This window comes from Sturnira hondurensis, unplaced genomic scaffold, assembly GCF_014824575.4.
Source record: "Sturnira hondurensis isolate 20B ecotype Veracruz unplaced genomic scaffold, ASM1482457v3 Scaffold0022017, whole genome shotgun sequence".
Taxonomy (NCBI): Eukaryota; Metazoa; Chordata; class Mammalia; order Chiroptera; family Phyllostomidae; genus Sturnira; species Sturnira hondurensis.
Window position 1 is genome coordinate 5,736,388 of NW_028094648.1, and position 25,420 is coordinate 5,761,807.

At 41.7% G+C, this 25,420-nt stretch overlaps 1 protein-coding gene across 1 annotated transcript in view; it reads left to right on the forward strand.

Annotated features, from left to right (window-relative positions):
* The first annotated feature begins 394 nt into the window (after positions 1–394).
* Positions 395–25,420, forward strand: part of KDR (kinase insert domain receptor) — a 43,590-nt gene continuing 18,564 nt past the window's right edge. Inside the window, exons 1-18 of the mRNA XM_037034073.1 lie at positions 395–745; positions 4,417–4,510; positions 6,483–6,679; positions 10,017–10,147; positions 10,389–10,557; positions 11,371–11,510; positions 12,145–12,322; positions 13,700–13,814; positions 13,899–14,062; positions 15,922–16,078; positions 17,131–17,254; positions 17,751–17,859; positions 18,517–18,837; positions 20,781–20,927; positions 21,231–21,362; positions 23,609–23,715; positions 24,140–24,275; positions 24,634–24,738. Coding sequence (XP_036889968.1) covers positions 679–745; positions 4,417–4,510; positions 6,483–6,679; positions 10,017–10,147; positions 10,389–10,557; positions 11,371–11,510; positions 12,145–12,322; positions 13,700–13,814; positions 13,899–14,062; positions 15,922–16,078; positions 17,131–17,254; positions 17,751–17,859; positions 18,517–18,837; positions 20,781–20,927; positions 21,231–21,362; positions 23,609–23,715; positions 24,140–24,275; positions 24,634–24,738 — 2,593 coding nt within the window. The 5' untranslated portion in view covers positions 395–678. The remainder of the gene's footprint in view (positions 746–4,416; positions 4,511–6,482; positions 6,680–10,016; positions 10,148–10,388; positions 10,558–11,370; positions 11,511–12,144; positions 12,323–13,699; positions 13,815–13,898; positions 14,063–15,921; positions 16,079–17,130; positions 17,255–17,750; positions 17,860–18,516; positions 18,838–20,780; positions 20,928–21,230; positions 21,363–23,608; positions 23,716–24,139; positions 24,276–24,633; positions 24,739–25,420) is intronic.

Below are 25,420 nucleotides of genomic sequence, written 5' to 3' on the forward strand. Positions count from 1 at the left end.
TGGCCCGCGTCCTGAGGGCTCAGTGTCCCTCGTTGAGCTCCCAGTATTGCTCCCCAATATCTCGGTGGTCCAGCAACCGACGCTTAGAAACTGTTAATGGCTACATTTTACTTTTGCCAGAAACAGGGTTGCTGTGCCCGAGACGTTTTTTTCTCCCTCTGGTGACCCAGGGCCAGGAGCGATTCCGGGCCCAGTGCGGGAGATAAGGTGATGTAACGGGTGTTGGAAGCCCGGGATCCAGCCCGGTACCCGGCTAGGAGGCGGGGCGGTCAATAGGGTGGGGGGAGCCCCGCCTCCTAGCCGGGTGCTGGGTCCTGCCCCGCCCCTCGTCCCGACCCGCGTCGCCCCGCCCCCGGGCTCTAGAGTTTCGGCCCTGGCTCTCACCCAGCACTGAGTCCCGGGACCCCGGGAGAGCAGGCAGTGTATGGTTTTGTTTCCTCTGCCCGCGCGGGGCATCACTCGCGCGCTACAACAAGTCCAGGGCTGCCCTGCGGCCGGGATATCCTCGCATACCGGCACCCTCATAAGTCCCTGCATCCGCGGCCGGAGCCGAGACACCTCCGCCTTACTCGCCCCCGAGTCTTGCGCTGCGGAGCGCGTTCCACCTCCACGCCTTCTTTGGCAGGGCGGGTCCCGGGAGAAAGAACCGTGGTCACTGCGCTCCTCCGGAGGTGCAGGATGGAGAGCAAGGCGCTGCTGGCCGTCGCTCTGTGGCTCTGCGTGGAGACCCGGGCTGTCTCTGTGGGTAAGGAGCCCGCTCCCTAAAAAGAAGGCGGAGAGGTCGGGTGCGGGTGGAGAGATGGGGATTGGGAGAGAACCTGGAGGCCGGATCTACCTCGGAATGCGAGAGCTGGAGAGTTGAAAGTGACCTGACACTGAGTGTTCTTTCATTTGCCAGTGAGGAAACAGGCTCAGCGACTGGCCCAAGATTACCTCGAAAGTTAATGGTCCCCTGAGCCCGGTTCCTTTTACACGACTCCGGTCTCGGACAGGAGCTTCTGCTGGAGCGCATCCCGCTGACCTCTAGGCTCTCGGGAGGCGGGTGAGGAAAGGCGCCCCAGGCTGCCAGGCAGGAGGTGCTCCTGCAGGCGGGAACCTGCGCAGAAACGTCGCCCCGCTGCTCGCACCACCCTCGTCAGGGCGCAGGGAAGGAAGCCTTAAAAGCAACCCCAGGCAGTTCGCAGGGATCGCACCATGCACTTAGGTCTGCCTCTGTAGGAGGCGAGCGGAGACCTGGGGCTGCTTCCCTTTTGGCTAGAACTCACGTACGTATCCACTGTACGAGGTGGAGTCCAGGAGGATGAAAACATTTTTTTCCCTTCTTGGTGCAGGACGTCACTTACATCGCACAGAGAAGGAGAAATTGGGGCTTGGGCCCTGGACTTTGACAGCTTCCCAAAGTGTCTCCAAGTAACAGTCACCTAGTAAAAACCATCTTTCATTGCGCTTTGGTCCTTGGGATAAATGCAACGTCAGAAAACTTACTCCAGATGATGTAGTACCTAGATTTAGCCCCGTTATAACACTCCTTATCACCAAATACCTCCTTCAGGATCAGGAGCACATACGCTCTTGATGAAATAAATTCTCTTTTCTTTTCTTTCTTTCTCTCTCCTTCCTTCCTCCTCTTTCTTTTTTTCTGTCTTCCTTTCCTTTCCTTTTCTTCTCTTTTTATTTTTGCTCTCCCTCCACCCTCTGCCCCTCTCTGTTTTCTGCAGCCACAGTTTGCTGATTCCCAGATTTGCACTCTTTGCAGGGTGAGAAAGGGGAGAGGGTGAAAAAATGGGGAAAAAGGTCAAATAACTCAGGAAATTCCTTATATCACAAGAAAAGAATTAGGTCTTTAAAAACGACACACGTATAAAGTAATGCGATCATCTGTCTCTAGTCATTGAATTTTCTTAATTATTTGGTTCACCAGGCCCAGCTCCACCATGGACACTCATTTGTCCCTGACGAGCCCTCTCTCTTTCCCCCTTTATGGGGAGAGAATGAAGGTCTGGGACGTGTGGTTCTGTACCCCACAAAGGAGTGAGTTGTGTTTAAGCCTGGGGTGTTTCCTTGGGTAGCAGCAGTGAACTAATCGCGTTGTCCCAAGTAAAATGATGAGGTTGCCCTTTTGGAGTGTGTGACTTGCTTAATTGGATTGGACTATAATTGGTGCCATCAAATTTTGGGGACAGAGGCACTGTTGTTTTTCCTTCCTGTCTTTGGAAGGGTAACAGTGCACAAATTAATTAATTTTGGCTATGGGATTTGAACATAAAGGGGCTTTTTACTGAGTAGTAGCATATGTACTTCTCATAATTATTTCTTTAGAATTTCTGAAGAGTAGAACCCAAACTTACCAATGAAAATGGAGCAAAAAATTTGTTTGAGTGTTGGCTACACATAGAAGTTGAAAGTTACCATTATTGATAGCCTTGTTGCATATTTTTTGTTGTTGTTGATGTGGCTTTAGAATAGTATGGTGTTGTTTTGGCTTCCCATGAAAAATACCTTGACATATGTTTGACATAGGAAAGTACATCTAGAGTGTGAGATAGTCTGTTGCAGAAATTTATGAGGATCTTCAGGAATCTCTTGTTTTGGTGGTGGGCGGGCAGGGCTTAGACTTTACTTCCATTTTTTATTTTTCACATGAATGTGCCCAAATAATGGATTCTTTGTCATTTGGATCATTGTGCAAATTATTTTAAGTTACTGTTTTCAACGTGTTTCTCATGTTGAAAAACATAGTGGTTTTTGGTCAAGTTTTATATCTGTGTTTATCCAAATGAGTTGTTTTCATTTTCCTTTTCTGAGACAAAGTGGGACTCCCTTATTGGAAGGTTTTTCTTTTGCTTTTAAACATTTTGCTTTATTGTTTGTCTCTTTTAGGGGTAGTTATTCCGTTCATATTGGAAAGTGCTGTGCTAATTAAATGAATATGGCCATCCAAGACCAGTGGTTGTCCAAGAGTGGCCCATAGGCCATATATGATTGGGTTACCTGAAATGCTTGTTAAAATGCAGATTCGTAGGCCCAGGGATATTCTGACACATCCTAAATTCTAGGGGCCATTGCCTGAAACACAAGTCAGTAACAGTGCCAGTTAGTTTCTGAGATTTGTTGACATAAGTTAATTTACAGGCTTTTAAGATTTTTAATTACATATTTTTACCATGTTCTTTTTCAACAAATCTGCAGTTGTGTCAGCAGCCTATTTTGCACGTCTGGGTGAGTCTGTCAGAACACGTGTGATCAGTTGCTTGTTTTGCCTGCAGCTTATTCACAGTGGGATCCATAGATTCAATGCATTGGGTATTTGCACTGAATATTTGCTCATTCTCTGTTTACTCATACTCTCTCATATTTGTTAATACCCTCTTATTTGCCCAACAAGGTCAATGCCAGTTTAGGCCTAGAGAGCCATTTGTACTTAGCTGATAGGAGTTAACGATCATACTAAGCTTGGGTGCTTTACCAAGCATTAATCTCTTTTTAAGGTGGTGTTTTGAAGATCCGGATCTCAGTTAAGCCTATTGCAGCATGAACAGTTTTTCTTTCTTTGATGCTTTTTCAAGCATTTTTCAACACCTTGTAGCTGGTTGCACTTAGTTGACAGAGGACTCAGTTTTCTTGCTGTGGAGTAACTTAACCCACGGTGGGGAATCTGTCCCATGGTATTTTTAGGTAAAATCAGGTTTCTTGTGTTCCAAGCTTGGTATCAGGAGGAACTCAGAGGTTTGATTATCAAGTTAAGACTCCCCAGTTGTAGTTTATTAGCATTACACTTTTTCTAGTCCCATTCTCTGAGGAAAAGTATATTAATAAGCATGACATTGGAAAATGTTTTCTTTTATTCAGTTCCTCTCACCTAGTTTTAATATAGTCTTTCAACCTTGGCAGTTCAGTTACCAGAGGAAGTACACTAGAAAATTGATAAAGAAAAATGAGACAAGTTTGTGGATACTCCTGCGCCCTCCAGGGTACATACGAATTAGGTAGAAATCTCTCTAAGTAGTATTCATTAATCAGCACTTTAGTCAAATGTGTGTATCCTATGTTTTATAAGAAATGTCAGTGGGTCCTTTCCCAAGGGAGTGAGATCATCAGATGGAGGTTCATTTGGTTTCAATGTCCCATATCCTTTTGTAAGACCTTGAAGTTGGCAATGCAGGAAAACAGGAACTCCACCCTAGCTCCCTGAATTGCAGAACTGTTGTGTTGGTTTATGACCATCTGCCCATTCTTCCTGTTATGACACAGCTTGTGAACTTTTACTGGGAATGGTGAAAAGTAAATTCGCAGGTTCATACAATGATTTGCTGAAAAGGTCTTTTAAATTTATGGAGTGTGCATTGTTTATGGAAGGTGTTTCCTATTGGGTCTGATTCAGTGGCAACTATATTCATTTATTTAATTTGTTTCTAGGTTTGCCTAGTGTTTCTATTGATCCACCTAAGCTCAGTGTACAAAAAGACATCCTTACAATTGTGGCTAATACAACTCTTCAAATTACTTGCTGGTAAGGATTGATTTTAGATATGTATTTCCTGTGTTAAGTGACTCATTATTCAGTGAAAAATAATTTCCATACAGTATAATTGATTTGTATTGTCTGTAAGTAGCTGAGTTTCTAAGAAATTATGTAATAATGAAAAAATGAGAAAGGTCTTTGTGCAAAATTGTGCACAATTTTGCTGGCATCTTTTTTCTAGTGCCTTTTGCCAACACGTACACACAAACACACACACACACACACACACCAATGACCAGGATAGCATATAGCATATAGTATATAGTAGAAACTCAATAAATATTGAATGAATAAATGAAATTGAGTATATAACCTTAAGCAATAGACTGGAAGAAGTTTTGGGCCATATTTTATAAAAATCAGAGTGGCTCTTGGGCATCTGTTTAACTATTTTTAAGAACTTCACGTCACGATAAAATTCTGACTGTAGTAGCAATTTGATATTCAGCTTTTAATGTTATTGAGTGCTTGTTCTGCCCAGGTGATGACTTCATAACATGGCTTGATAATCTGGAATGCCTCTCTTCTCATTTGCTAGCAAGAAGCCATGGTATTACTAATTTTTGCTAAGTAGGGAAACATTGCCTTTATGACAAGAAGAAGAGGCCTTCAAATGTTACCTTTCACTTTTTACCCTAGAAAGAAAAGTCAAAGACCTTGGGGTTTAACGTGGTGATTATTCAGAAGCCTGTCAGGACCAGCTTGTTTCGGCAGAATGATGGGTAGAGGCAGTGTTGCTCCCTGAGAAGAGTGCTGGAGGTTCACCAAGAACCTTGGGCAGCTTATTGCCATTGTTTACAATTGTAGAATATCAAGTGTCCAACACAATGACACAGATCTATTTTAGAGCGCAGGCGGTAAAGGATACCCTAGTCTGTTAGGGAGAGTAGGTCACTGACACCCAGCCCTTGGGGGGGAAAGCACATTAACAGGTGCTCTTTCTCTAGCTTTGCTATTTCAAGACACATTTCTCAGTAGATTTTCCTTTTACTTTCAACAGTAAGGAATATTTAAAGTCTTCCAGATTTCATACCACTTTTTTAAACCCTGAATAAATATTACTTATATTCTGTAAAAGCTATGGAAATCCATGGATGTAGTTGCAATTTCATGAAAATTTCAAATTCTTTGAAAGAAGGGCCAATGATGTTACTTACTTACTGACGTCGACCGTCTCCTTTGGGACTTAGTAGAGAAGTGCTGCGGTGAAAGTAACCTACATCTCAGTACACTCCTTACAAGGCCCCACGAGGCTCCTGGACAGTTGCGGCCCCTTCCTTCCTTCCTAACCTCGGGTCTTACTCTTCTGCTTGCTCGCTCTCATCTGGCCACTCTGGCTTGCTTGCCATTTCCCTAATACGCCAGAGATGTACACACTCCAAGGCCTGTACGTTTGTGTTCCCTGCACCCGGAATTCTGTTCTTTCCAACATTCATACGGCCCGCTTCATCGAGTCCCCTCCTTCCAGAACTCTTCACTCTTGTCTTTGCATTATCTGTATTTTGTCCATGTTAGTTATCACCACTGTTTAAAGAATACATAGTGATTACTTTTAAAAAATGTCTGCTTTCTGGAAGTTTATTTACTTTTTAATTGCTGTCTCCTCTAATTGGACTGAGATTCCATAAAGGCACTGATTTTTGTGTGATTTGCTCACTGCCGCATCTCCAGTCTCTCTATGTTGGGCACACAGTACGTACTTAATAAATATTTGTTTAATAAATGAGTGAGCAAATTAATAAAAAAGTTATGAATCCTTATGAGTGATTTCTGAAGCTGAGTCTACGGCTTTTTGTCATTTGTTGATATAAGCTGTCATTGTTGGTAGAAGTCTGTGTGACCGAGTATATATATAAGTTTGAGAACAGAACCTTCTGTGTTGCTATTGTTGTTTCTTATTAAGAAACAGCCTCATAGTGTGGCATTTTACAGTCATACTTTCCTGGAATTAATTTTTCAGGGGAGAGAGGGCCGTGGACTGGGTCTGGCCCAACAATCAGAGTAGCTTTGAGAAAAGAGTGGAGGTGACTAACTGCAGTGACAGCCTCTTCTGTAAGACACTGACAATTCCGAGAGTGATTGGAAATGACACTGGAGCCTACAAGTGCTTCTACCAGGACACTGACGTAACCTCGGTTGTTTATGTCTACGTTCAAGGTAAGTGGTTAAAAGAAATTCATTTCCTACATTGATTTACAAGTTATAAAAGACAATACACACAAAGAAGAATTGGAGTACAACAAAAGGCTCATCCTAAAGGCTCTTGGCCAACAGGAATATACAGAATTCTTCTCTACCAAGGCTTCTCTGAGAATAAGACTTATTGATTTGTTCTGGAGCTTGGGCTCTGTTACATCTCTTTTGTCCTTGCCCAATTAGTTTTGTTCTGATCTTCACTTCTAAGGGAAATCTGTGTTCACAATTGGCTATGGGGATTTATAAAAAGGCTTCTGATGTTTGAGAACCCCCCCCCATCCAGAAATACTTAAAAAGAAAGCTTCAGAGTGAATTATGGAGAGGTTTCTGTGGAGAGATAGGTTATCTGCAGTGGTAGGAGATTTTCGCAAGAATGCACAGGGAAACAGCCAAAGACTCTGGACCTTTTTTGTACATAGGAACTTTTCTTTTCCCTTTTGTACTTTGTAATAAACAATTCCATCATCTGGTGCAAATGAACATGCTGCATCGAAGGGCCTTGGAGAACAGAGTTTCTTTCCTCGGTTTGTGTGGTCTGAGATATTGGATGATAGGCCCCATCTTTCTAGAGCTGACAGTTGGGATTGGCACACCATGGAGACCAATTTAACATCCATGGAGGATCAAAACACAGTGTTACATGCATTCAGTATTTGTGATGTGAATGATTCTCGCTTCTGTGTTTCAAGACTCTTCTCCTACCCAAATTTTCCTCTGAAAACCTGTCTTAACTAACAAGATACCTATCATATAATTCAGAGGAATGTAAGTGTTGTATGTAGTATTTTGCTTGGATGTACTAAATATTTTTTTCAGTGAGGATGAGCTTTTCAGACATATTATTTGTACATGTACATGACTCTTTACCCCTTAGAGGATTTGAGGTAGGTGAAGAGGGCTTCGACTTTTTTCCACAAGCATCTTTTACAGAACAAGAGTTTCATCAGCTTTGGAAAACGCACTTGCATATTTCCACTTACATTTCAAGAACGCAGTATAGTCAGTGCAATGGAAAAGTGGAAACCACATCAAAATAGCGTATGTCATTCCTGGATTGCAAAATATTTGAGGGTTATTTTTGCTCAGGGTGAGCGCAGTCCGAGGCAGAGTTCTGTGCCCTCCTCCTCGCCTGCAGAATTCGAAAGAGACAAGGCCCAGCTCTTCGAGAATCTCTGGCTCCTTTTGATCTGGTGGCCTTGGGAGACCAGGCTTTCTCAGAAGACTGCAAGGATTTCCTGCTTTCAGCCTGTCTGGAAATAGACTACAAGATGAACCTCTCCCATAATATCTCCTTATTTCCTTCTCCCTGGAGTCAGGAAACCTGGAGACATGTGAAAACTCATTTCATGCGTTTCAGTAAATATTTTATTTTGAGAGGATGGGTGGTTGTTTGGGTTTCTTTTGTTTATTTCCTTTTTATGGGATACTGAAATAGAATTGATTTACCAAATAGCGTTGGTCTTATGTCAAGGGGTTAATTCAGTTTCCAGAGGCTTCTGTAAAGCAAGCAAAAGACTACCTCTGTAAGATTTATAACATTTCCTAGCATACAGATAAAAGGTAGTTACTACGAAGAAGTAGCAAGCTCTAGCACTGTTTATTTGTACACTGCCCATCTTTTGTAGGCCATCAAATTCTGTTTCTTTTCTAAGAGGGGAGCTGTTCAAGATTTTTGTCATGAAGCTTAACAATGGGAAAGAAAGCACTTAAGTATTCCCTATGGACAGCCCTTTAATGTCCCTTCTGGTCCCCACCTTACTTCCCTAGTTTTCTGACCCTACTCCTTCCAGCAATGGATGGAGCCAGGAAGTGGGTCCTGGCCTCACAAAATAATGGCTGTGGCATGTGGTGGGCTGGATTGGCTGCCTTTCTGTGCTTTCCAGCTGGAAAGGAAATCAAACTTCTGCTGTTGCAGAGAATTAGTGGCCTTGTCCTCTTTGGTTTAATTAACTCTTCCTTCACTTGGACCAACCGTCTTGAAAAGCCCTGAAAATGCTAAGTCAGGTGTGCTGGGCATGGCAGCTTGAACCATTATCCTCTGAGGTTTGAAGCGGGACTTGGCACCACATCAACTCCACCTCTGGGGACGGAAGAGTATCCCAGGAACGTGTAAAATGTATGAACAGTGTTTGTACGACATTAAAATCTCTTTTGTTTCCTTCTCACTCTTTGCCGTGGTGGTTTTTCGTGTTGTTGTCATGGAAGATATTCATGATTTCTGAATTTTAAACTAAATGCAATAACTAATCAACAACATTTTGTAAAGAATCTCATATGTAGTTTTCACCATTTTAAAGTACCCACATAAAACATTTCAAAAATCGATAGTTATTTCTTGTTTATTTTAAAGGTCTTTTGGGATCCATTAATTTATTTTCATGGCATTCACATTATTTGCCTAAGGAAATAAAACATGAAATTTTTAATGTATTTTTTATTGTTATTCAAGTACAGTTGTCTCCATTTTCCCACTACCACTTCCCCCCAACTCCCACCCTCAATCCTATCCAACTTTGGCTTTGCCCATGTGTCCTTTATACATGTTCTTTGGCAACCCTTTCCCTTCTTCCTCCCCTTATTTCCTTCCCTCCTCCCATCTAGTTACTGCCAGTTCTTTATTTTAATGTCTCTGGCTATATTTTGCTTGCTTATTTGTTTTGTTGATTAGGTTCCACTTATAGGTGATATCATATGGTATTGGTCTTTCACAGCCTGGCTTATTTCATTTAGCATATTGCTCTCCAGTTCCACCCATGCAGTTGCAAAGGGTAGGAGCTCCTTCTTTCTTTCTGCTGGGTAGTATTCCATTTATTTAACATCAGTAAGCTCCATAGGTAAAGTATAAAGATTTAAGTTTACATTTACTTAAAAATTTATATGTGAAAAATATAGTGCATATAAAAATGTATATGTGTATATAAAAATGAAGACATATGCTGCTTTGTTTTAAAAAATTATAATGACTGATCTGTTTCAATGTGAAACCTATAAAATGCACTGTAGTGATTGATGATTCTTGTGAAAAAAGTCAAGCCCATTCTGAGAGGTTTTTTTTCAGGTGTTTCTCTCTCTCTCTCTCTCTCTCTTACACACACACACACACACACACACCCCTCCTGCAGGATGTCTTTGGAGCCATATCCTGACCAGCAGATTGATGTGTGGCTAGTGTGAAATGTCATTCCCAGTCATCACTTCTTGGATCAGAGTTTTTGAACCTGAAAGAGAGTCATTAACTAAATGGAATTAAATTTTCTAGTAAATACCATTAGCTAAATGGAATCAAACTTTCTTTTAGATTACAGATCTCCATTTATTGCTTCTGTTAGTAACCAACATGGAGTTGTGTACATCGTGGAGAACAGAAATAAAACTGTTGTGATTCCGTGTCGTGGGTCCATTTCAAACCTCAACGTATCACTTTGTGCAGTAAGTCACATCTTCAATCATCTCATACATTTTCATAATTTTGAACTAATGTTAAGATGGGTAGCTTGTTTATAATATAACATCAAGAATGAGATTGAAAGATACTTTAGGTAGGGTCAAAATGACAATAAAGAAAACTTATTTGTATTCTTAAAACTGTCATTTTTTTAGTGATCATTTTACATGGTTTCACTTTTGGATGGCACCCAATTAAATATCTGATGTTTCTTCTTCCCCCCAGAGATATCCAGAAAAGAGGTTTGTTCCTGATGGTAACAGAATTTCCTGGGACAGCAAAACCGGCTTTACCATCCCCAGCTACATGATCAGCTATGCCGGCATGGTCTTTTGTGAAGCGAAAATTAATGATGAAAGTTACCAGTCTATTATGTACATAGTCGTGGTTGTAGGTAAGAGGATGGTTCCTTTCTAATTGGTTATTACCGCACACAAAAGGTTGGTTTCCTATATTAAAATCCTGGAGATTAAGGTATAGGGGTGAAGGACAAGGGGTTTAAAAAATATGTTAACTCAAGACATGGTGTTGGGCAGCTCCTGATACCTACTTTTTAAAAATCAAATAAACCTATGCGCAATCCAGGTTTTCTTTTCTCTTGCCAAGTTCAAGGATGAAAAAGAGTACTATTAACTGAAGCATATTTTATGGAAAATTTAATGTTCAGAACATGGCTTGGCATCGATTATTTTTATTAGACCTTTTATGGAAAGGTCAGCAGTTTACTAAAGCTGGCACATTGGCTATCGACTACTCAGATTTTACTGTTTTTTGTTTTTTTTAAAGATTTTATTTATTTATCTTTAGAGGGGAAGGGAAGGAGAGAGGGAGAAAAATATCAATGTATGGTTGCCTCTTGAGCATCCCCTGCTGGGAACTGGCCTGCAGCCCAGGCATGTGCCCTGACTGGGAATCAAACCTTCGACCCTTTGGTTCTCAGGCCTGTGCTCAATCCACTGAGCTACACCAGCCAGGGCAAATTTTACTATTTTCCTATCCATGGGGCTACAACATCTTTGAGATCCCTACAGATCTGCTTTGTAAATCTCTATAGACCATTTTTCTGGGAGTTCCCAAGTATTGGTGGAGCCCTCGGGGAGAGAAGAAGTGACACGTTTTAAAGCTGCATCATTTTTGGAAGAACTCGTGCCAAGTCATAGATTTGTTTTCCTTCTCACTTTCTGTTTTTTCAACTTACTTGCTCCAGGGTCCAAGATTTATGATGTAGTTCTGAGCCCCCCTCACAGAATTGAGCTGTCTGTTGGAGAGAAGCTTGTTTTAAATTGTACAGCAAGGACTGAACTAAATGTGGGGATTGACTTCAACTGGGAATATCCTTCTTTGAAGGTAACACTAACAATTTAAAGCCAGATCTCTAAATACATTGATAATCAGTTACAATAGAGTCTGTTTGAGAGAGATAGGAATCGCTCTAGCCACATAAATTGTAAATGCCTTAACTCACACACACACACACACACACACACACACACACACACATTTTAAGAGGATTGCCGAACAGACAGCATTAATGGAAAGGAAGGTGCCGCGCCGAGAACTGTCCCACTCTGCTACACTCAGGTTGTGAAGATTAGTTTTTTCTGGGTGATTGCATCTTCCTAGTTTGTGTTATTTCTCTGTCCTGAAAAGTCCTTGATGTATTTTCCCTTTAAGAGAATGTCTCTTCAAGAAGTGCGTGAGCCACGCTTGTCCTTAAACAACAGTCCTATTTGCCTGTTTCTGCGGTTCATACCCATCTCATTCCCTCTGTCTCAGGTTTCAAAAACCCTAATTCACTTGGTTCTATTTATTTCTCCTGAAGCTAAATGTATTTGTTGTCTACCTATATTAAAAGTTCTGAAATCTTTATTAGTAGCATTAAATACTGTTCACCAAGGGCCAAGACTTGATGTTCTGGGTATCTAGATGCTACTGGGTAATGTTATGCTGGACTTTGGAAGTTGAGTAAACTGTTTTTCAGCATCAGCATGTGAAGGTTGTAAACCGGGACCTAAAAACTCAGTCTGGGAGTGACGTGAAGAAATTTCTGAGCACCCTGACTATAGATGGTATAACCCGGAGTGACCAAGGGCTGTACACCTGTAAGGCTTCTAGTGGGCTGATGGCCAAGAAGAACAGCACATTCGTCATTGTCCATGGTAAGCTAAGATCTCCTTTGGGATTATGCTATACTTTGGAAAATGAGATGATTTAAATACATTTAGATCAGCTAATGATTCCAGTTTTGTTCATTCAGAAGATATTTTTGAACTCTTGCTAGGCAGGTCTCATGACCTAGAGGTCAAGAGCATAGCTTGGGTTTAAGTTCCAACTTTAATGATGAGATGAGCCAGCATACCACTAATGCTCACTAAATAGTACTTGCAGTAGCTGCTGTTGCTGCTGTTATTGCTATATTGTGCAGAATGTTATTATCTAAGATGGTTTTTAAATTTTCATTTTACTGCAAGGCAGAAGATCCTACCGGAGTAATGGCCTTGTAGTTGGAAAAACCTGGACTGAATTACTCTCTGTGGGGCTTTGAGCAAATAACTTAATTACTCATGACTCACTTATCCTCTTTCACTCACATACATGTCTCAATTTACATGATAGTTTATGTGGCACCCAACTTATGAGCCTTAGCAAGGATTTGGAGTTTTATAATGTGGGAATGCATAGAAGGATTTCAAGCCAAGACAGAGACTTGTTCCGGATTATGTTTTTATAGGATTACTGTGTTTTTTTTTAAAAAAATGTGGTATACTTTAGGGAGGTAAGGGCAAAAGTAGAGAGATAAGTTAGGAGGCTAATTGCAATAATCCAGATGACAGATGGTGGGTGGCTTGGACAAAAGTTGTGGAGGTAGAAGTGGTGAGAAGTGATCTGATTTTTAGAAGTTAGAGCCAGTAGAGTGTGCCTATTACTTTGTTGGCTGTGGAGTGTGAGAGAAAAAAATGGAAGATGACCTTCAGGTTCTATATCATGAGCAGCTGAGTGATTGGTGATCTCACTTGCTGAGATATGGAAGACTGAGAGAGGAGTAAGATTAGGGGAAACCAGTTGGGAGATGCCCACTGAACATCCCAAGGGAGATATGTAATGTATAAACCTGGTACCCAGACAAGTCATGGCAGGAGATGCAAATTTAGAAAAATGAACCTGAGGCTGAGGCAAAGGGTAGATCTGATGACTGAGTCCAGGGGTGCATGGTGGGGCCTGTAGAGAGTGCCATGAAAGCAGAGGAAAAGGAGTACTCAAGTGTCCTAGAGGGACTCAGAGAAAGCTTCACGGAGAGAAACCTGCTTGAATGGAGATTTCAGCAGTTGGTAGCTTGTGGAGTACATTTGCGAGAGAGAATGCAAACCTGGTGGTGTGGGAGAAGCTGGGATGTAACCAATAGCAAACAGTATGAGGAATCTCTGAACTTTGGTCCCCAAGGCCTTCGACCCTTCACTTGAAATGAAATAATAGCCCAGATGACCACTTACAATAAGTTGACATTTTTGAGAATAACTCTTTTTGTTTCCTTTCAGAGAAACCTTTTGTGGCTTTTGATAGTGGCATGGAATCTTTGGTGGAAGCCACTGTGGGAGACCACGTCAAAATCCCTGTGAAGTGCCTTGGTTACCCAGCTCCAGAAATAAAATGGTAACTCATGGAAATAAATGCAAAGCATTGTTCTACATGGAAGTAGATCTGTAGATTGCGTAATTCCTGTTTTTTTCCCCATAGGTATAAAAATGGAAGACCCATTGAGTCTAATCACACGGTTAAAGTGGGACACGCACTGACTGTTATGGAAGTGAGTGAAAAGGACACAGGAAATTACACTGTCGTTCTGACCAATCCCATCTCAAAGGAGAAGCAGAGCCACGTGGTATCTCTGATTGTGAATGGTGAGTCTGTGAAGTTTTCCTTCTCTGTCCAACATTCATTATAAAGAGTGTGACCATGTTTCCCTAAACAGCCAGGCTGCCATTCCTTTGTTGCCTGCTGCTTCAGTCCCAGCAGCAATGGGGCTCCTGTGTATAAAAACGCTCCAAAATAGCACGGTTGAAATGAGGAGTAGGAGAGTGTGTTCTGGTCATGTTTGCTTAACAGGCCATGCAGATGGACTGCTAGGTGGTCAAAGGCAAGGTTAAAGTAGAAGGTACCCTCAATGGCTAAAAGCTGAGAATGCCTGCGGGGACAGCTGACAAGCCCAAGCGGCACCACCTTTGTGCCTGTCTCATGGAATCGCGCCACTGGCATTGCAAATGTGTAAGACTCTTCTTGAATTTTGTGGGAAGCTTCCGGTTTGACTTTGTAGTGGACATAGTAGTGATGCCAAGGCAGGTCCACACTCTTAGCTGGTTGGAAGCTTTTCCATTTTTTTTTAAAACAAGAGTCTATGATTTGACTCTGAGGCTGTAAAAGGAAGATACTAAGTTTTTGTTTTAAGGATATTATTTGAACTTCATTTTCCCAAACTGAAAGATGTAAATAAATCTCTAGGTGGGGGAAAATGAGTTTTATGGTCCAGTAAGTGTGGCAAATGCTAGGTTGATGTAACACAGGCATCTTTATTGCAGGGCTTCTAGGGCCTTTATTATGCAAATGCATATTGCCATTCTGCAAGGGGAGACGCATAGTCTTCCAGGTTTAACAAATTTGTTTGACCAAAGCATCCTTCCCCCACTAAACTCATTAATATCTTGTTCCAAACACGTTTGGGGAATGATTCTCCGTTGTAATTCTTTATTCTCCCTGCTGGCATGCATGTTCAAACTTCAGGGACTTCTCATGTGACATGAAGGTGCTTCCCCATATATCCTGCCACCTCCCTGTGTGTCTCTTGAAGTTGCCTTTATTTCTTTGCTGGGACATCAGCTTCAAGTATTTTAAAAGTAACAACTTCCAGAAATGTCCCTTAGAAGCCACTCGGGAGCTGGGGATTGAGAAGTGAAGTTGGAGAGCTGCTAAATTAGGTGGGGAGAAGGAAATGAACAGGAAAGAAAAAGATGTAAAAACGAACAGTGAATAATCCTATCTCATTAATTCATGAATTCACTGAACATTTGACTCACCCTGGCATTTACCCAGCTATATAAAATCAGCATAAAAAAAGAAGTCAGGTTTTGAAAGTATAATCTAAGGCTTTAAGTTGAAAGTGATGAGAAAATAGTTTCACATTAATGACTTTGGAGCCAAAAAGGAAAGAAAAAAGGACAAAAGAAGGGAGGGGAAGAAGGCAAGGGAGACAGTAAGAGAAGAGACGAGAGTGACTTTGGACACATCATTGATCTTTTTTATGTTTTATTTTTCTCATGTAAACTGGAGAATAGTAACAGTGGTTGTGTGGATTAAACAAAGTAATCAATGTAAAGCACTAAAAACAATGCTTGTTGCATAATGAATGTATTCACTGTATTATTCACAACCGTTGCCTTTCTCTTTGCCCTGATTTGTGACATGGGAAGGACAACGAGAAATATCCCTGTAATGAGATGAGAAAAACAGAGGCCCAGCGTGGTGAGATTGTCAGTCACTCAGTTTATTCGATTATTACTGTCATTAGCAGTGGTGGTAGCGGCAGTGGCAGTTATCACTGAAAGTCAGTGGCAATATCCCTGTTTCCAATCTAGATATTCTTTGAAAAACCAAATGGGGGCAAAATTACCTGCTTAGAAAAACGTGGGCTTTAGTTGCTCAAAACTCCTACTTTCCATTCCACAAAGTTAACTGACATTTCAAAAGTCGTTTTTCCCATCTCCAGTCCCACCCCAGATTGGTGAGAAGTCTTTGATCTCCCCTGTGGACTCCTACAAGTATGGCACCACCCAAACGCTGACGTGCACGGTGTATGCAGTTCCTCCCCCGAGTTCCATCCTCTGGTATTGGCAGCTGGAGGAAGAGTGCACCTACAACCCTACGTGAGTAGGGCCACACCCTCTTTTTTCTTGCCATCTTGCATTTCTTATAGCCGAGCTCTGCTAAGACTCCATTCTGAGCTGAGTAGGCTGTCTCTAATAAAAAAGAAATTATCCCTCAGGGAGTGCTCTTAATGTCCTTTCATCTTTCTCTGCCTTATGTTTTAGATGTCTTTCCTTGGAGCATCCTTCTGTGAGGGTAGCTGTCCTCGTCATAGGTCAGCCCTGATGTGCACCTCTCCAAATGCAGGCTCTTGGCTTACTTTGCTAATCGCCAGTCTTTAGGTTTTCTCCTTATACCAATTATCCAGCCAATGCCTCATCTCTCCTTATCTGGGAGAAGGTTCATCTCGAGGAAGTGCTGCTGGATTCCAGGGAGCAATAGAACTAGCTGCAGCCAGCCCTCAGAGGCTCCGGCCCAGCTTATCAGGTTCTCACACAAGTACAGACATCCTTAGGGAAAAAACCCCGACAACAACAAGCCACCTACACCACCCTAAGCAGTTCGCTTCCTGTTGTTGTTTTTGAGATGGCCACTACTAGATTCTTCCTCCAATGCTGACAGTTTCCTACCCAGAGGCCACTGTCCCATGGAGATTACTTTAAGAGGCCGAATGGTTTCTTAGTTTCCTTGCCTTCCTTTGAACTAAATTAACTTGAATTGTCTTGTCGACCCAATTTATGAATGGAGGTTTGTTGCCAGAATAGCTGCTTCCCTCCTGTATCCTGAATGAATCTACCTACACCTTCTTCCCTCATTGTTGAGACCTGTTTTTAATTGACCCCAAGTCTTGTAACAGAGTAGGATTCATTGGAAGTTACTTCTTTTTAAAAAAATTTGATTTTTACTTATAGAGAGGAGGAAGGGAGGAAGAAAGAGAGGAAGAGAAGCTTTGATGTGAGAGAGAAACATTGATTCGTTGCCTCTCACATGCCCCCAGTGGGCACCTGGCCTTCTGAGAATGTAATAACGAAAGTGTGACTCCATTCCTCACTATAGATGTGAATTAAAGAAATGTGTAATCATTGTGTGATCTGTTATCTCTTTCTTCTAGGCAAGCTATCTTAATGACAAACCCATATACCTGTAAGGAATGGAGAAATGTGGAGGACTTCCAGGGGGGAAATAAAATTGAAGTCAACAAAAATCAATTTGCCCTAATTGAAGGAAAAAACAAAGTGAGTTTGAAATGCTTTGATATGAAAATCTGTCTCTCTCTTTTATGGAAGGATGGCATGGAAGCAGAGTATAACAGTACGTGAGGAATATTGGAGACTGATAATCAAATAAATTGGATGATAAAATATTGACATATTAGTCAGTTTGAGAACACCACTGACTTTTAGAAGCACCATTGACTTATTACTAGCATAGAGTAAGATAAAACACATACGTCATTAAATCTATACATCCGTTGTAAGGTGACTCTGATTTTACAAGTATGAAAATGAGAAAATAATGTTATATTAAAACACATGGTTTCCAGAGCCCATTTTGTGTAACATGTGAGCTAAAATGACGCAATTATACTTGCGTCAGTTTGAGAGTGGTCAGTTTAGTCAGGTGAATGCAGTAGGCAGGTCATAGCTGTTCGAGGATGGCTGTAAATTAATCTGAGTGCATGTGCGTAAACACAGTGTCCATTGTTTATGGCTTGGGATTTTTTTTTCATAGACTGTAAGTACCCTCATTATCCAGTCGGCAAATGTGTCAGCTTTGTACAAATGTGAAGCAACCAACAAAGTTGGGAGAGGAGAGAGGGTTATCTCCTTTCACGTGACCAGTGAGTACTGCTCTCCGGCAGGGCGGGGGGGGGCTGGATCTCTTGCCAAGGGGGTGCTAAGCTGTCTGATAATCCATGGCCCTTGATATTCCTTTGAGTGCCATGGTGTTTAGGAAGAGGATTTGGGCTGATAATTGATGCTTTTGTTTATAAATGGAAACCCCTTAGGTAGCTCTGGGGATCATGTAAAGTAGGTATATCCAACTTCACTGGAGAGATAATGGTTTCACACAGGCTTTTAAATCACAATTCAGGCATCATATTTTCATCAGAGTTCAGACACAGTGCTTGGGTTCAGTCAATATTGGTAGCCTCGCTGCTGACCTGTTGACAAGGTTGGGTTTTCTGGACAATTGAAATGACATAGTAACAGTACCCTCCAAATGCTGGTGATTTTGTCTGTTCATCTTAGTTTTAGCTGATATTTGATAAATATTTGTAAAAATATATTTACATTTCTGAATAATATATTTTGATAAAATGATACTTTGAGGGACCTGAATTGTCCATTTGGGTTGTCTTCTTTTATTACTTTGTCTGAGATTGCTAGAGCTTCGTGTCTCTTTGTGCTTTCTAGTAGCCTGAAGGCAACAGGAAGACAATAGTGTGCTTCCCAAGTTGAATGACTATCTTCTAACCATGGGTTTTACATTTCAGAGGGTCCTGAAATCATTCTGCAACCTGGCACTCAGCCAACTGAGCAGGAGAGTGTGTCTTTGTGGTGCAGTGCAGACAGAGCTACATTCGAGAACCTCACATGGTACAGACTTGGCCCACAGGCTCTGCCGACACCTGTTTGCAAGAGCTTGGATGCTCTTTGGAAAATGAATGCCACAATGTTCTCTAACAGCACAAGTGACATTTTGATCATGGAGTTCCAGAATGCATCCTTGCAGGACCAAGGAGACTATGTCTGCTTTGCTCAGGACAGGAAGACCAAGAAAAGACATTGCGTGGTCAGGCAGCTCACAATCCTAGGTGGGGAGGCAACTCTGGGTCATCTGGAGGCCTTTGGAATGTCTTGCATGTCCTGTTTTCAGGGGCTGAGTAAAGATTACTGCCCTCTAGGAGTTTATAAAGTCAACTGGTGCACACTTATCTTATTCACTTAAAGTCCTGGAGGCAGAAAGAAGCTAATAATGGTGAAGTGATACAGGGGTGTCCAACTTGAGGCCAGTGGGCCACATGTAGCCCAGGATGGCTGTGGCTGTGGCCCAACACAGAATTATAATGTGCTTAAAACATTATGAGATTTTTTTTGGTGGTAACACGTCATAATGTATTTAATGTGTGGCCCAAGACAGCTCTTCTTCCAGTGTGACCCAGAGACACCAAAAGGTTGGACACCCCGAGAATAGCTTGGTTCTTTCCAGCCCTGATGGTGGAATAACTCACTAGTATCTGCAAAGGATACCCCGAGATGATAATTTTCATAAGTAGATAGCTTCATGAATTTCCTGTGAAGTCACCGTCTGTACCTCATCTAACCCTGGGCCCTGCACAGAGTCCATGTAGCCATGACTCCGTCTCTAAGGAGAGCAGGCAAATCTGGCGAGTTTCTCTTTGTGGCTACTCCCTCCATTTTCTCCTATCCTCAGTGCTTCTTCCAAGTTTCTAAGATGTGTGTGTTCTGTTTGTTTGCTTGCTTGCTTGTTTGTTTTTTGGAAGGGGAACTTCTCAGGTAAACTAATCTATAGCAAAGTTTTAGAGGAATAATATCTTCAGAGGCTTTGGCATATTTTAAGAGGTATCGAGGACCTCTTAAAAGGATGTGTTTTGCTAGTGTTAAGACTCAGATGTCAGAAGAAGAGGCATTTTTAAGTGAAATTCCTGGGCCTATTAAACCCACCACATGTCATGTTTTCTGTGCTTTTTGGCGGCTGGTCTGGTGTTCAGCTGCTGGAAGAATTCAGAAAGAGATGCAATGGAGGCTCCTGGCCTGGCCACGCCCAGGAAACGTGTGCTTGTAAAGAGCTGGTTTGCTTTCCTAAGGACTCTCAAGTTGTTTCCCAAAAATTATTCTTAGAAATTGAGTAGCAACCGGAACATTTGCTAACCCCCCATGTCATTCACTGCTGAGGTAATCTCCTTTTGCTAAATGTTAAAATAGATTATTTCAGCAAAATTCCTTTTGATGTTCAATTGGTTTGGACAAACTATTTCCATAGCATTTTGATTACTTATAAGAAAAGGGTAAATCTAAGTTTTGCTGTGCATGTAACCAAATACCCATGGGCTTACTTTTCTTTAAATCTTTGACTTTCTGTGTTGCTTTTGTTTGTGTTTTACTGGAAATAGCATTGGTCTGGACTTTTAGGTTCCACCAGATTCTATTAGTTCACCTATTCACTCAACTATGAAGACTTGGGCAAATTGTTTAACCCCCTTAATAGTAGTTATTTAATTTGTAAAATAAAGCTGATACTCCCTTCCTACCAATCAAAGGACTGATAGTGAGCAACAGAGGTAGTATAAATGAGTTTGGTAGAAAGGACCAAATAAATACAGGGCATTCTTTGTGTGTTGACTTCGGTGTTTGTTACACTGAAGTTTTGCACTTTCCAAGAGAAACATGGAAGAACTCTGGGGTGTCAGCAGCTAGAACTTTCTTGGGAGGACACCATGTCTAATTAGGGGAAAATCTATAAAGGTGACAACCTTCATTTTGGGATATGATTACCAGCTTAAATCACTAATGTGAAAGTTCAAAGCGATGCAGTGACCTGCATGAACTGTCTGCCTATTGATTTCACTTCACTTTACTCAGTGAGCAACGGCACTTGCGTGAACCTCTGTGTGTTTTCAGCTCAGTCAACCAACAGTGTGCTGTTTACTAAATTTAAATGGCTTAATAATTTACTGGCACTCAAACCATTTTTGAAGTTACACCTAATCATCACATTTTCTCTCTGTCTGCATAGAGCGCATGGCACCAGTGATGACAGTGAACCTGGAGAATCAGACAACAAGTATTGGGGAAACCATTGAAGTGGCGTGCACAGCCTCTGGGAATCCCTCTCCACAGATTACCTGGCTTAAAGATAATGAGACACTTGTGGAAGACTCAGGTGAATAGAACGTGTCTGTCTCCTCTTGGCTGCAGAATTTTCCTGGAGATGTTGTCTAAAGTCCACATTATATTTCGATTTGTTTGAGATAGAAGAAAGTAACCATCTTAGTGTCCATAGGAATGGGAGTGTTCAGGGTCTTGTCGAAATCTCATGGAAGCCAGGGGTGACGAGGCAGCGATTGCTTTGGAGTTAGATATAATAGTCCAAGCTAAAGGATGACATTTATAGTTTAAATTTTTTCCTGAAAAACGCCACCAGGCCACATCATAAATGCAAATCATCATTTTCCTCTTCTCTTAGGCATTGTACTGAAAGATGGGAACCGGAACCTAACCATCCGCAGGGTGAGGAAGGAGGACGAGGGCCTCTACACCTGCCAGGCCTGCAGTGTCCTTGGGTGTGCCAAGGTGGAGGCCTTTTTCATCGTGGAAGGTCAGTGGGCCTCAACCGGCACCTCAGACTTTTCAGAATTAGCTTGTGTCTCATAGACACTCATACACTTTGTGTGGGAAGAGTAGAGGTGGTTTTTAAAATATTCTTTGTATTTTGTAAATTTTCTATTATGAATATACATTATTTTAACCAGAAACATAATTACTGTCCTTTTAATTTTGTTTGCATCACATTTTTATCCCTGCAGTTCTCATTGTGGAAAAATTCTTAGCCAGGCCAGCAGAATTTCTGCCTTTCACCGATTCTTTCTTTATTTGAATGGCTCAGTGAGCTTGTTATATGGAATTATACCCTTATGTTTATTTGGAAAATCACTAGAGTAACTGCCTGGTCATGAAAATCAATGCTATCTAGACAGTCACAAATGGTCATAGTTTTCTCGAGACTAAAGATAATTAAGATTCATTTGTGAACAATAGACCATTGCTTCTCTGAAATGAAAAACTGGGGATTCTCATCTAAATGTGAAAGGATACTGGTATGTGTGTGCAGGACTGATGTGAAATCTGGCATGTTGTCAGGTGGGAAAGGAAATCTGTGACAGAGTGTTTTATCTTCAGGAGTGTATTCCTGTGCCTTTTTTTGGTTAATAACCCATCAGGGGACAATGACAGTGTCTTGTGCAGGTGAAGGGATGATATGCGAAGGGGGGAAGAGGGGTGGTGACGGATGGAGGAATTGGCGGATCTCTGTGGACTCCTCACTTTTCTCTCCAGATCTAGATTGCAGACCCTTTAATCTGTCAAATCTCTGCGGCCCAGTATTGCATCTTGATACCTGGACTTATTTTCAAATCTGGGTAGGCTTATTACCATTTCACACACTGCACTGGCAAATGAAATTTCAAGTGCATGAAATAAATAAAGATTTCAAGTGACATGGTGGTGTTGTCACTCCCACGGTGCTTCAAGCGTGGGGTGGAGCCTAAGTGAGACGTCTTTTTCTCCTCCTTGCTCCGCCTCACCTTCACTGACCGCCGCTGGTCGCCAATAGCTAACTAGGTAACTTTGGCACAGGGATTAGATTTACTTCTCACCTGAATAAAATGTTAAGACAGGAAGAGGTAAATGTTTACCTTCCCTGCTAGGTTCCCAAATGTTATTGTGGGAATATTAATACATAAACGTATCTAGACAATTGAATCCCTGAACTTTTTACCTTGTGTAAATCGACTTTTAATCTCTACATATAGAGAATGACTTCAGTATGACCACCAGAGGAACAAAATCTGCTTCCAGGCATCTTTGGTGCTTCTCTCAGCTGTGAACTCTTGTTTTGCTGGCGACTTAGTTACTTGTCTTTCTGCCTTCTTGAGGCCAGCCTGGGCCATTCACAGCTGGTGGCTGGTTTGGTTCACACTGCCCTCAGCCACTGGGGACCCTAGGTGATAATTGCTTCCTTATCACCTCTTTGCTAATCACTCTGAGTGGAAAGCACCCTCAGGCCTTAATTTCACCCAGTCAGAGCCGTCCTCTGGAGCCCTGAGCTTCTGCAGCTTTTTCTCCTCTTTCTCTCCCTGAGAGTTTTTTAATTTTTTAGTTGATGTGCAATTTTGTATTAGTTTTAGGTGTACAACGCAGTCATTAGACATTGATGTAATGTAAGAAGTGATCACTTCAATAAGTCTAGTACCCATCTGACACCATACATAGTGATTACAACATTATTGGCTGTATTCCCTATGCTGTACTTTACAGCCTGAGACGGTCTCTGTAACTGGCAATTTGCACATCTTAATCCCTTCCCCCTTTTCATCTGGTTTTGCCCAAACCTCTCCCATCTGGCAAACATCAAAATGTTCTTTATGTGCTTGTTTGTATTTTGTTTGTTTGTTGTTAGTCTTTCTTAAACACCATACACATCAAAACGTAGATTATCAGAGTGAAACCGGATGTTTATCTTCTCCCATTAGAAGTACTTTTCTTCTCTGTAGAACAGGACCTGTCTTCTTTCATCAGTCTTCTTTCAAGCACTTTCTATGGTTGTCTTTGAAGGCATTAACATTTCTATCCTTCATTGCTTTAGAATTTTGTTGTTGGAAGCTTTCACAAGAAAAGTTTTGCAAACCTTAAATTACCCATGAAGAATATTAGAGTCCATTCAAGTCAGAGGCGTGGGACTTTTTATTTAGGATGTTTCCCTGTTGGTAAGCTTGAACTTCGTCATCTTACATCAAAAGGTGTGAGTCTCCAACGGCTGATGTTCATTCAATTGTGTCTTTCCAGGTGCCCAGGAAAAGACGAACTTGGAAGTCATTATTCTAGTAGGCACTGCAGTGATCGCCATGTTCTTCTGGCTGCTTCTTGTCATTGTTCTACGGACTGTGAAGCGGGTAACAAAATAATTTCTCTTCCACCCCATGCACTTTGGTTTTCATGATTAATGAGAGCTGACTGGGGCGCTTTGAGTTGTTTCTTCCCATTGTTAGGGGCCCAATGAGTACAGTTTATTTCAATACAATAACATTCTTGCCTGTTTTCTTTTGGCTGGACCACTGGGCTTTAATTGACAGAAGCCACTAGAAGAGAAAAGGGCTTGGACTGTCTAGTGTAATTAAGATTTAGTAACTTAATTCTGAGCTCATTTAGTTGAGGGAACACTGGAAACAGGACGATAATAGGACTATTCTCACACTCCGTGAGTTTTATTTAAAAATTAGACAGCAGGAATGAGGCTTCTATCAAAATAGTAACAAGCACACAAAACAACAGCCAAACAACAGAATGTGTGTCACTTAAAGGAGTCGTGCTTTCCAGGCCAATGGAGGGGAACTGAAGACAGGCTACTTGTCCATCGTCATGGATCCAGATGAACTCCCCTTGGACGAACACTGTGAACGCCTGCCTTACGATGCCAGCAAGTGGGAATTCCCCAGGGACCGGCTGAAGCTAGGTGTGCTTTCAAGTGATACTGACTTGATATTGGGCTTATTGGACCATCTCTTCTTTCTTTAGGATGATGACAAATCTAGTCTGTGCAAAGGTTGGATTCTAGTTCAGAAAGCATTTCATCCCTTGAATTTGAATAATCATCCTTTTAGTCACCTAGAAGTAGGGTCCCTTATAATTATCCAAAGCAGGACATTTGGAGGGAAGAGATCCCTAAATAGTTAAGCCAGGAGCAGGAGTAAACTGGACTGTCCATGTTAAACTAGGATGTATGGTTACCTTACTTAGTTGGAATCTGTGTATCGCGTTGGTCGTATAGTAGCCCAAGTCCATTTTGTTGCTCCTGTCATTGTTGACTGTAGGTAAGCCTCTCGGTCGTGGTGCCTTTGGCCAAGTGATTGAAGCAGATGCCTTCGGAATTGACAAGACAGCAACTTGCAAGACAGTGGCCGTCAAAATGTTGAAAGGTAAAACTCAAAGTTATGTGGTGGTGTGACCCTCTCTCTCTTTCATCTGGTCTTTACACACGATGAAAAGCTTGTAGCAGTGGCTCTGTGATTGGGTGGGCCCACCAGCCCAGCATTCAGTTGACCTATATACCTTTGTGCAAATTGGAAAAAAAGTTCTCTTATAGCCTTGTGCTAGGGTGCACGGCCAGGCAGGCAAAATTGGGGGTGGGTTTCAGCTGCCCTCTCCCTCCTTCTCCACCTCACCTGGGAGTCCTTGTGTAGGACACAGCTTGCATGACTGTCCTGAGTGGCCTGGCTCTAGGGAGAAAAAAACCACCTTGGTTATATACAAACTGTTTCGTACTATATTATGGTGCATTGGTAAGATAATTATAGACCATCCAGAAACATGAAGAGAAAATTGATATAATGAGTAAAAATAGTAGAGTACAAAAACACCATGTTCCCTATAATTGGAATATGTAAAGATTTCACATATAATAATAATATGCAAAATATGAATGGTAGTGCTAGGGAAAAAGGATTGTGGGTGATATTTAGAAAATTAAAACCTTTGCAAACAATTGTGAATCCTAATAGTAATGGGATTCTGGTCTTGCCATTTCAGTTTGGGGACATGATGCATACAGCACCTTTTGCTCCAATTATGATGTGCTTTTATTGATGGAGATGCTGCTGC